At 38.9% G+C, this 12,527-nt stretch overlaps 1 protein-coding gene across 1 annotated transcript; it reads left to right on the plus strand.

The window, feature by feature from the left end:
* Positions 1-1,175: 1,175 nt before the first annotated feature.
* Positions 1,176-11,338, plus strand: LOC129261233 (uncharacterized). Its single transcript, XM_064115197.1, has 4 exons — positions 1,176-1,797; positions 6,812-7,354; positions 7,787-7,983; positions 10,020-11,338. The coding sequence occupies exons 1-3, from the start codon at positions 1,714-1,716 to the stop codon at positions 7,868-7,870; spliced, it is 711 nt and encodes a 236-aa protein (XP_063971267.1). The 5' UTR covers positions 1,176-1,713; the 3' UTR covers positions 7,871-7,983; positions 10,020-11,338.
* The last annotated feature ends 1,189 nt before the right edge of the window (positions 11,339-12,527 follow it).

Genomic DNA, 12,527 nt, shown 5'->3' on the forward strand with positions numbered 1-12,527 from the left:
TCGATCAGAACTTCGATAGTTTCTGGTTAGAGAAACCTCATAAACCCCTTGATGGAAAGTTAGTTTTGTCCCTAGCTATTATTAGACGTAGGCCTATGCCCCTTACATGGTATTATGGCCACACCTTTGTAAAGCGTAAAAAAATACCAGGGTTCTGCTCCAGACCTATGTTGTAAGGGCCCTCTTATGTCTGTTGCGGGGCCCATTCATGGACCCTTCCTGGATTCAGCTTTAGGTTGAAGCTCTAGCATGGAAAGAAGGGGGAGATTCGGTTCCAAAACCAAGAAAGATAGAAAATGAAGGAGCTATCGAAAGGAAATTAAAGGAAATATGTCGAAACATGGCGATAATTGTGATTTCCTGAAGATAATGTCAAAGTTTTCGCATAGAAGTACATTTTAGAAAAGGCAAAGTTTTCTCGTGCACGACTTTTTAGAAATTTCTTTGTTGTACCCCCCTTCATGAAATTTGTTTTTTTTACGCCACTGCCTTAAAAGTAAGGGGGCTGACCACCCCCCCTTGATTTGAATTCTAATAGCTGCCATATTTAGGCCCTATGTTTTGAAATGACTCAGTCTCGAGACTGCAGATTCCGTGTATAAAGGGATTGGGCCATGGTCCCCAAAGTTTTATAACCAAGCAAAAGTAGATAAGTAAGAAGAGGCCAAAGGGGACTAAATATTATTAGACTCCCTACCCCCCCCCCCCCCTGTTGCGCCCCTGCCTGTTCTACAATTTTCTCAATTTTTCTTCCACCTCCACATTCCGTTAGCACCTATTATTATACATCTCAATAAATTTATTGGCACCGTCATTTTTATTTAATTTGTACTATATAAATCAAGTACAATAATTTGCTATTTTGAGCATGGATTTTTAGACATGTAGATTGCACTAATTATGAAGGGAATGTAAATAATTTGCTTAGATCACTGTGACCAAACATCTGAAACACATTACTTGTTGCTCCTTTGGGGTGTGATACGCAAATATATATATTTTTTTCATGCTGGACAGTCATGATGAAGACAAGATTGGAAAAATGTATAAGTAAATCATGGATAGGCAACCTAATTATCACATTTGCAAGAAACGAAATGAAAATCTGGAATCATAGCAATAGTAGGATACTGAGCCGACTCATGATCAGCACTTCTGTATGTAAAAGAGATGTCATGATCGTTGGTGGCTCTTTCATGGTGTTGGTTAGCTTGGGGCTGCGACTTCAGGACATCTCCCACTTTGTTTCCAAAGCTATATTCAAACACGTAAACAAAGACAATCGGTTTATGATTTCGTGCATCAACCCCCCCCCCCTCCATTTTGGCTCAGCTCCTTACCAAAACTGTTCCGCGGCCCCTGCGTTCAACCATTTTGCGATTACGTAAGCATGATAAACTTGATGGCGAGCAAAAACTCTGATGCGTCGATCAAGCATGGAGCTCCATGGATCAAGTCTAGTGTCAAGGAACAACATGAGTGGTGCGGAACTGAGGCAAAAAAGTGTGAAGGCCTGTACGTCCTCCAGCGTTGTGCAAATAAACACGTGGTTAGATTACAAGGCCCACAAATAACATACAAAGTTGATGAGACTCTATGAAATATCTCACACACTACTTCAACAAAATACAGAGGGAAACGGCATCTTCTTTGCACATTATCCGTCGATATTCGCTTTACGTAAACAGCTTTCATAATTGATTCCAATACGTTATGGATTCCGACTGGCATGATTTATCATCTTCGGAGGATGGAACTGACATAGATGCTGCATATCTTCATTATAAAATGCACGAGGTGAGTCAGATCTTCTCATAATTATGCTACATAAAAGGATATGTTCGAAAGTAAAATGTGGTTACAAATACCAACAATTGCCGGTTCTAATTATTACGATTTTTGTAATGAGTGATAAACTGAGAGAATAACATCTAGTCAGAGAGAGAGAGAGAGAGGGGGGGCTCTAGCGTACCTACGAGGGGGGGGGGGCAGGCCCCCCTGACGAGTCACACTCCATGCAAAGGACGTATCCCTGTCCCCCCTGATGAGCTTGAAGACCTTTTTTGCCCCCCCCCCCCCCGACGAACGTGAAGACCTTTTTTTTTTTTTTTTTTTTTGCTTGTCGAATTTTTTGGCGGACGGTTTTGCCCCCCCCCCCTGTGGAAAATCCTAGGTACGCTACGGGGGGGGGGGATTATCTGGCCCTATAGGCCTATATTGTTATAGTTACCCTTATAAAAAGCTTGCACCGAATCTAAAAGCGTTATGGGATCATGCATCCACCTAATCGTTCTTCGTGCGTACTCCGGGGGGGGGGGGGGGCAGTCTATCGACGCCTATAGCTGCATAGGGGATTTTTTTTATCCGACAATCGCCAGAGTAACATTACCTCCCCGCCAATCAAAACGAAGGAAAGATGTCAGATCCCCTGACTGCCGGCCCTAAAAAAAATGTTGATGAAACGCTCGATTGAGCTTTTTAATTTGCTAGATTCTAAAGCGAGAAAGTGAATGGGGATACAAATGGTCTTATCCGGTATCCCGGGCTCATAAATTTATTAGTTATCTATTATTATTTTGGTAATGATTGTTTTGCTATGTTTCATTACAAGCGCATCATAAACGTTCAAAAGAAGAAAATATAGTTTATTGACATAAGTTGGACCATGGACTTGGTCAAGGGATAGTAGTAGTTCAAGACACTGTACATATTTTTTTAATAAGAAAATGTCCCGGGGAAAATGTGAACTATCAATGGAAATGCAATGGGAGGGTCGAGGGAGAAGTGAGCGAGAAACGAAATATAAAGAGGAAAATTAGATGAACAGAGAGAGGGGATGGTCGTGGTTGGAAGCCAAAAAATTAAGGGATGGTCCAACTGAAATTTAAGGATGGTCACAGGTAAAAAATTTGACACGAAAAAAAAAAAAGGTATCAACCAAAATTTTAGGGGGACCACACAAATTATAGGGGGGGGGGTCCACCATAATTTTTTTTGAGGGGACGCAGCTAGGAAACAAAATTGACAAGCAAAAAATAGAAAATTTAGGGGGTCCTCCCCCCCCCCCCCACCTCAAATTTAGGGGGACAGGAAACCCGCTTCCGCCGCCTATGAGCAGGAGGATGGGGATTGGCATAAGGACAAGATGAGTAACGGTTGGAAGAATGGGTATTTTTTTAAGGGACGCAGGAAACAAAATTGACAAGCAAAAATATAAAATTTAGGGGTCCTCTAATGCTCCCCCTTTGAGCAGGTACTTTGCCAGCAAATTGCTTGCTGAAAAGCGGAAGAAATAGCATTTCGGGACTCAGGGAATGCCGGTATAAAAGCTCACCCGCTCTGCATGAACGGAATTAAAGAGCCAAAATGCTGTGTTACTGCAATTAAATGAAATACCCATATATACTATAAAATTTCCTGGCAAGAATGCGATTCCTATGGCCGGGAAGGGAAAAAACGGAGTAGAAAAAAGTGTGTGGGAAACAATTAAGAAGGGAAAGGCAATTCTGAATTCATTTCCCGCGCGGAGCGCTGAAGCAAAATTTTGTGTGAAGAGAGAAAAGAACATCTCATTATAGGTTTTTATTATTCTTTTGACATGTTTGACAAAACAGAAAGAAAACAAACAAACAATTGAGCTATTCCATTCTTCCCTTTTCTCCCTTCTCCTTTTCATTTCTTCCCTTCCCGCCTTTTTTTCTTTTTGGGGGCGTTGGGGGCGGCCGCCCCCCAGGCTACGCGCCTGTTTCTGCATTTCACCATCATGAATTGTAGAATAAATAAATAATAACCTATACAGGTTAGATTTTCAAAGTACGGTGTGTCGAGCATGAGGTGAATTGAGATCGAGTGATCGGTCATTGAGGAATAGTAAACAAGGCCACTCTTAGCCAAAATTCCACCCCCCCCCCCCGCCGGACCGGTTTGTAGGTCCTATTATTATTCGTTCCATTTTCATAAAAAGAATAATATTTGTCCTCAAAATTGGATTACCGTTTTCTTTCATAATGCACATGTAGCTGTTGCGATTTTGAAAGAAAGAGAAATAGCTAGGCCTGTCTATGTCGTGTGACTTTATTGAACTTGAGAAAATTATAAGTAACATTATTCTGGCACCTCTTTCTTCCATTTTCCGATTTCCTTCCCTATTTTATTCAAGAAAATACAAATAGTCGTAGGGGCGTGCAACAACATCTTTCCCAGAGAATTTGTACAGTATCCAAGATCCACACAAATAAGTTAGACTAGACGATACCGGCCGTCCATTGACAATTTCAATATGATCTTCTCTTTGTGTATATACATCATGATTTCATGTAGACGATTGCTTTAGGGATGGAGTTTTATAGCCCTCGACATTATTGAAATAAAGAAGGTTCGAAAGCAAGGCAATAAGTCCCATATATAAATTGAACCCGTCGCGAGCGAAAATCACGTTTTGCTCAATTCCATACATGAACAGTTGCTTCTTTGGTCAATGAACAGGGGTAATGGGTATCTCCGTACGTTCCTCCCAGGGACTCTCCCTGCTCCAACATTGCTCTGGTTGTGTGGTGTGTGTGTGTGTATGCAGATGGGAGGAGGGGATCCACGTATTCTGCATAGCCCGTGGCATGGTGTGTATCTCGCGAGGGAAGGCCTTTTCTGTTGCGTTGGAGTGGTATCTCCTTGGTTGGATGGTGAAGGCCCGACTCAAAACATGAATTGTCGCTAATTACACTCCATTGCTACAGGTAGGCACATCGGTGTGATCATACGGGGGGGGGGGGGCAATGTTGGCACCGGCGGAAATTCTGGCCAAGTCAGCTATGTCTTTGGAACTGAAATGACTATCTAGGGCCATGGAACACAAAACTTAGCAATGATCGTATAATATTTTTCTACGATTGATTCCAATTATTACGTACAATGTACAATAAATTGTGAAAATCAAGCGTACGATCAATCGCTAACCTTTGTTATTGGACCCTGATCACTGGCGATTTATTCGTGTGCCCACTGCCCAGGGGACCTTTTCATGAAAGTTGACAGCACTGACAAGTTGTCTTTCTCTGACAGTAACCATATAAAGTAACAGAGGCCAGACGTGCCTTTCAGTCCGATCAAAACTAAGGATTTCATTGAAATTGTCAGTACTGACAATTTAGTCAGTGCTGACAATTTTCATGAAACACCCACCTGGGTGTGTGCAGCAACCCATTTCGGCTCAACTTCACCCCAAACTTTCAAAAAATTTCCAGTGCCCTGAAGATTTGCAAAAGTTAAGTGCTTTTTAGTGATTGCTATAAATAATTACTACAAAGCACCGAACTTTGTTTTATTCCTTTCAAAATGGAAGGCTGTGAGATTTTTGTCGCAAATGGATACGTGGACCCCAGGGGCATGCATGGGCGGAAATCACAGGGAGGACGCGTCCCACCCAAACTAGTAGGGGGACCAATATCGATTGTCCCCCTACTATTTTTGGTCTTTTATGGTGGAAACAAATACATCATTCAGAATCTAAATAAAACATGCATTTATGGATGAAATGGCCTTACATTTGGGGTGATAACTTTCTTTTTTTGCTTGTCAAATTTATTTCGGTCGAAATGACCTTACATTTGAGATGATAACCTTTTTTTTTCCTTTTCTTGCTTGTCAAATGTTCAAGCCCCTGGTCCCCTTTGGAGAGAAATATTCACCCTTGCCCGGGGTGGACCCATTTTGGCGTCAGATTGGTCTCCCTTCCACAATTATTTATTCAGTCCTTAGTTATCAATCTCCCCCCTCACGGCAGCCTTTGGCATATGCGATCTTTGAAAATTTTGATGAAATTATTTTTCGATGGAGAGCCGACGAGGCGATGAATATGCATGTCACCAAGCTCAAGCTCGTTGTGCATGGTGGACCGGGCCTCAGCAGATCATCAGAAGATTTGCACTGGACGAAAACAATATCGTTTGTCCACCTGTTTGTCCAGTGCCATAGACGATAATGCAGTTTTAATTCACAAATATTCGACAAATATTTGACAAATGGCGTTGTGCATGTGATAGCGAAAACTTCCAATTTTGTGAAAGACCGCTCCAGCTGGTAATACATACGTATAAAAGAGTTTTTGCAATTACCCCCTCTTCATGCAGCAGTGAGCCCTCTTAGATCACTTTGTTATTTGCACTATCTACCCCATTTAGACCCAGTTTGTCGCCATCAAATCATTAACTCCGTCACACAACAGCACCAACAAGTCAACAACATATAGTAGTAAGGAATAATGATAGCAATAATAATGATAATAAAGGGGAAAATGAAAATAACATACGCATTGTTCGTTAATGATTCATCTATCCATTAGTATAGGCCTTTCTCATGGACTGCCATCGACATCATTATCATTACTTTCATTGGAAAACCATAGCACTATTCCGGATATGTTCATATGCGAACAGTAACCAGCATGAGAGTATTTTAGCAAGCTATCATATTGAGGGATGGGGAGGGGGGTGGGGGTATATAGCAACTATCAATAAGCACCACCCCCTCCAAATCTGCACAAAATATAGGAGAGTATGAAATCAGACATAACAAAAAAACAATGGGAAAGCAAGCATGGATGATATTTGCATACATTTTATCTAATTTGACCGTACATGAAGGCCTATATCATTCTGTGTTGATATGGTTAAATAAAAAAAGAATAAATACAAGGAAAACCAGTCTGATCGTATGTAGGCCTATATATAGTCAGTGCCATGAGCCCCTCCCCCTGAAAGAATGGCCAATTACATTATTTTTTTTTTCTCGACATGAATTTGTTTTTCTAATGCAGGGTTCATCTGAAGGCTCTGACTCTGAACTGGATGCTACAACACCTAAGAAGGCCAGACTAGAGGGACATGGGGATGAACTGGATCCATCAGAGCCAGTCACCACAATATCTGAACTCGAACCAGAAGGAAATATCGGGAAATCTTCAAGGACAAGAAGGGGGCGAGGCAGAGGAAGAGGAAAGGGAAGGGGCAGGGGCAGAGGTAGAGGAAAGGCTAGGGGAACTGAGGCCAGTTCTAGTCACCAGGCTGTACTTCAAGAGAGCACTTTGGCTAGTAGTAGTACCGGCCGTCGTGGACGCCGAAGAGGCCAACGCATTCAAAGCAGACACAGTGAGACTGATGAGGACCAGGCGGGTCCTTCAGCACCTTTAACAGCGACCACCACACCAACCACCACAATAACAACATCCGTTCGACGTAAGGGAACCAGGAAAACAAAAAGTGCAGGTGGAAGGAATATAGGCCCACAAAATCTACGGAGTATCGAATCGGATGCAGACCGAATCAACAACTTACGGGAAAAACGGAAACAGAAAATGCAGGTATAAATAACAATTTGTTTTATACATAAACCTGGATGAATCTTTGCTTCCTTTCTTTCCAAGTTCGCCCAATGAAACACTACATAGTCCTGTAACAGGAACTTGATTTCATCTTTTTTCCCAATAAATAGGCCTAGAGGCCTACATTAGGCAAGCTAGGCCACCTTTTCTGGAGGGGGGAATGATTTTGGATGCAGTATGTGTATAAGACTTGGAGCAAGGCAATCAGGCATTAAAAAAGTTGAAATAAAGAAGTTTATAACTGAATGAATTGAAAGAAATACAGTTGTGAGATATATTTCAATGAACCCAAGAATTCACCCCGAAAAACCCTAAACATTGTGTCACTCAGCCTGGTGTCACTGTTAGTTTGGAGAAGCTATTCAAGTGTTGTTCGTATCAATCAGCCTTCACATGTCTTCTCACTTACAGGATGACATTTCGAAAATGACCAGGCAGGAGATAGAGAACCTACTCTTCAAAGCAATAGAGCGAAGGCCAGGGATCTTCCTTTAGATGTATCAAATCAGTCTCAAATTCCCATACGTGAGACTGGACGATGTTCCAGTGTCCTGGGAACGACGCTAGACTGGGGAAAAAGTTTTCACTACAAAATGAAGGTCATTTTGGTCCCGAGGAACAAAGTTAACAAGAAAAAGTTTCACTACAAAATGGAGGTTATTTGGATGACCCACAGTTTAGCACATTTTACTGTAAGTGCTACAGAACTTGGATTACAGATGCACTTGTGGTACTCTCCAATTGTGTATCTTCAGAAGTTGCATGGTCATGTCAAGTGATAGAACTCAGTTATGGAAAATGTATCAACAGGTCTATCTCTTATTTCAACTTTGGTTAGGCCTGCTTCAGACAAAGAAAAAAAAAGAATATTAATTGGTGTTTTTATTGGTCGCACAAATGGTTCAAACAGATTTATCGACAAATTTTCAAATTTATAACTCTTCGAACATAAGACTTCTTTTACCTTTACAGGGGCCCAGACTGAGGCTTTAGGCAACCCACTTGTCACATGTAACTGTGTAAAAATTACCATTTGCTTGTGTTCTTTGCATGGTCTGCCCCCTCCCCACTTTCTGCTCAGCCCCCCTCAAAAAAAAATTCAAACCATTTCGCAGTCTGTCTTTAAATGGGCCTATGACCATTACTCAATTTTACTTGAAACAAACTTTGCCTGCATTGACTCACCTCTAAAGCTTACTACACTGTTTTTACTGTTGAAGTCTAAAACTGTTATTGATTTGTTGTACTTTGATTGTTAATTTTTTTTTTTTTTTTTTTTACACTCTCTGCAGCTCCCCACCCTCCCCCGATTTCAATTTTTTTTTTTCTCTCTGTCTATAGAGTATTTCTTTCCCATGTACTTGATTGTATTTGTATTCCTTGTTATTGAACGCTTTTTATGATTAGTAATTTATTCACCTGCAGTAACTGTTCCAAACCTCAATCTCATCATGAAAATGCATTTTGTGATTCCTGCAATACTATATTATTCCCTTTTAACCATTATTTAAGCAATGAAGAATTTGTTTTCTCAATTTTTACTTTCTTTCATTTAGATAAGTCTATTGATGAGGACAATTTTCATGCCTTGGCTATTAATCCTTTTACTTTGAATGAATCTGAGAATGACTATAATGATATAAGTAGCTTTCAATCTCCATTTAATGTAAACAATGCAAACAATGTTTCCTGTAAATATATATTTTCTGATGAATTTATCCCTAAGTATCATTCTACTTGTGACAACTTTTCTTTATTACATGTTAATTCCAGAAGTCTTGTTCGTAACTTTGACGACTTACAGCTTCTTCTGAAATCTCTAGATTATAAATTTACCGCTGTCGGGATTTCTGAAACATGGTTTCGTGATAATATTTCAATTGATATGTATAATATTGATGGATATTCCCTTGTTCACACTGATAGAGTTGGTAGAAATGGAGGAGGAGTAGCATTGTATATAAGAGATGGCATTGATTATAACTTGTGCAATATGATATCATTAAGTAAAGATCACTGTGATACTGTTTTTGTAGAAATTAATCAACCAAAAAAGAAATCTCTTGTAGTTGGTTGCATTTACAGAGTACCCAATACTGATATAACTTTATTCAACGAAACACTTTCAAATATTCTTACTGACATTAACTACTCAAAAAAGGACATTTATCTATTAGGTGATTTCAATATTAACTTAATCAATTATAACATTGACAACAAGACAAATGAATTCTTAAATACTCTTTTTTCATGTGGCCTTTTTCCATCTATTAACAAACCTACACGTGTGACAAGGCACTCTGCTACGTTAATAGATAACATTTTTACTAACTGTATTGATATGAACAATAAGTGTGGTATAATTTATTCTGATCTTTCAGATCACTTTCCAATTTTTCATATTACTGACACCAAGTCTATTCCAATTCATTTGCATCATTGTAAGTCACGTATTATAACTGAAGAAAAAATATTGACATTTCAGAGAAAGCTTCTATCAATCGACTGGTCTCCAATTTATAGTAACTCAGATGTTAATGTCTCATATGACCTATTTATTCACAAACTCACTTCCCTATACTCTTGGTTGAACTTATTTTTGCATTATTAGTCCCTTTTTCATTTTTGTCCTTGTCGTTTTCAGGTATTCCAAATGATAACAGATGAAGTGTGCTTGCTTCTACAAAGGGCTATATGGGTTGATGCCTACAACCTTGAGGGTGAACCACAGGAGCCAGGAGAAGACAACAAGTGTATGAGACATGCCGCATATCGAAGCTTTATTTTCTGGCAACATGGTAAATTAGGCCAGAGCAACAGAAGGGTAATTCCCAGTTGCTGTGTATTAGGAATTCGTCGCATGTACCCAAGCATAAATGGACACTACACTGGTTATATTCCTGGAAGATTCGTTTAATCATGTCATGCCTTCCACATACCAGAAAACAAGGCTATTATCACGAACAAGAGAATTGACACTTTTCATACTCAGTTGTACCTGTATTTTTTAAATGTTGCCTTTTATAAAAAAAGATGTTCCTTACTGTAGGATTTCCTTGACAGAAGACCAAAACAATTATTGGATTCATCATTTTTCAATCTCCCTGCTTTTAAATTTCTATCCCACCCCCATCCTCTCTCTCTCTCTCTCAAACAAAATCAAATTTTTAGTGATTTTATGACTGAAAGAAATGAAACATGACAACTCTGATGTTTTTTTTTCCTGAGAAATCTTCATGGGTTTAATGTTGTTTTCTTCTTATATCAGTGTACATTTTTCACTGTTTCATCTATTTACAATCAACATTGAATAACAGTTACATGTACTTCCCAAAATAATGAAGATCAAAACAGATGCCAGGTGCCATATCAAACTTAGCATCTGGTCTAAATAAATAAGGCATAACAACTACGGCATAACACTGTATGCAATTGTATTATGGGAAACCAAGAAGAAGGTACATGCAATGGTTCTAGTTTTCTGAGCACAGGGGAAGAATATTTGCTATATACATCGTACCATTTGGAATTGTTTGTATTCCAATCCCATTGTAACTCATTCTCCCAACCTCCACTAGAGTGTATCAATGTACATACTTTAACGTTTTAATTGCAAGTGTCGATTACTAGCAGAAACAATGAATTGAGAAATAATAGGATCATACTTCACTTATAACAGTTGCACACAAATATTACAGTATGACCTCCAATATAACAAATATTTATTGTATTAACAATGGGATCACAAATTGATGAACCATTGATGAGCATGCCATACAAAAGCAAAAACAATTATCAATGCATTATCTTGTGGTACTCTTGTAGTAAAGGACATTAATATTTCGAGCAGTAAAATGTGATGAATGTTGCTTTCGAAACAGTAGTAAGAAAAATATCAAATGTATTTACATATGTACATGTATGTAGGCAACTGCACTTTAAAATAAATGTGTTCAGTGAGAATGACGTGTCAAATGGAATATTTATTTTAGAGATTACATGGGGTCCTCATCACCCCCCCCCCCAAAAAAAAAGGAAAAAAAAGAGTAAATTGGAATCCATGGCCAATCCCTCATGATGTAAATCACTGCATGCTCATGCAAAAACTGGTAACATGACGTTTGCTCTGATGGAACATCAACACATCATGCCCCCAAAAATATTATGCAACCTCCAAATTTAAGTAAATCTTGGTCCCCTTCATTACATTATTCTGAACAATAAAAGGCTAATGCAATCATGACTTTAATCCCATACCCTCTTTAATAGATATTAAGACGGGATCAAATGTTGCAGGAACAAATGTTGTTTAACTCCTGAACTAGTTGGTTGGATACTATGTTGCCTTTAACAAGAATATACAATATACATGACCACAAAAGAAAATGAAACATGATAAATGATGAAAAAAAAAATCCTTATTCACATGTATATCACTCTTGTTTAGCTTAGATTTGTTCTTTTCCATACAAGTACACACAATAATTCATATCCACTTTGAAACAAGTAAATAAATTTAATGTTTACATTTTGTTTGACCTAAAAACTGACATAGACTATTTTGGAAATCTATACTTAGATTAATTTGGTTCAGAAAAATCATACCAGTATGAACTGATTTGATGTCTGAGACATGGCTGTTTCATTTGACTTGCATTGCATGTACTGCACCAGCCAAACCTTGCCCCAGAGCACAGTTGTGTTACGGTCCCCTTTAGTATCTGGATACAAGCACTCTTCCCATAGCAGTCCATATATCTATACCATAACATGACAGAACCTGAATGACTACCAAATATTTGTATGTGTGAATGATAGATTATAATGAAAAACAAGTATTACTTGCGTTTCTCAAATATGTGTTAATAATTCTCAAATTTTTGCTTCCATTGGTGTATAACGCATCACTGCCTTGGAATGCATGGCACTGCATATTCACTACTGGAATTACATGTTGAATATGCATACGTTGAAAGTCAACCTGAGTTTCGCCCACAGTTACAGCACTAACATTCCATGTCTTCAATTTTGTTTCATAAGATAAACTTGGGTAATTGCTGCAAGAAATGATTTCTGCGCAAGTCTTTAACATTACAGTTAGTATTCACCACATCATCACAGATCTGGATTACGTAAACACTACTGTAGAATC

The sequence above is a fragment of the Lytechinus pictus genome, unplaced genomic scaffold (assembly GCF_037042905.1).
Source record: "Lytechinus pictus isolate F3 Inbred unplaced genomic scaffold, Lp3.0 scaffold_22, whole genome shotgun sequence".
Taxonomy (NCBI): Eukaryota; Metazoa; Echinodermata; class Echinoidea; order Temnopleuroida; family Toxopneustidae; genus Lytechinus; species Lytechinus pictus.

What these genes read in the sequence shown, in the direction of transcription:
- LOC129261233 (XM_064115197.1), top strand. Translation starts at nt 1,714, where the DNA reads ATGGATTCCGACTGGCATGATTTATCATCTTCGGAGGATGGAACTGAC. An exon ending in TTCATTATAAAATGCACGAG is followed by an intron (nt 1,798 to 6,811) that starts GTGAGTCAGATC and finishes TTTCTAATGCAG; the next exon opens with GGTTCATCTGAAGGCTCTGA. An exon ending in AACGGAAACAGAAAATGCAG is followed by an intron (nt 7,355 to 7,786) that starts GTATAAATAACA and finishes TCTCACTTACAG; the next exon opens with GATGACATTTCGAAAATGAC.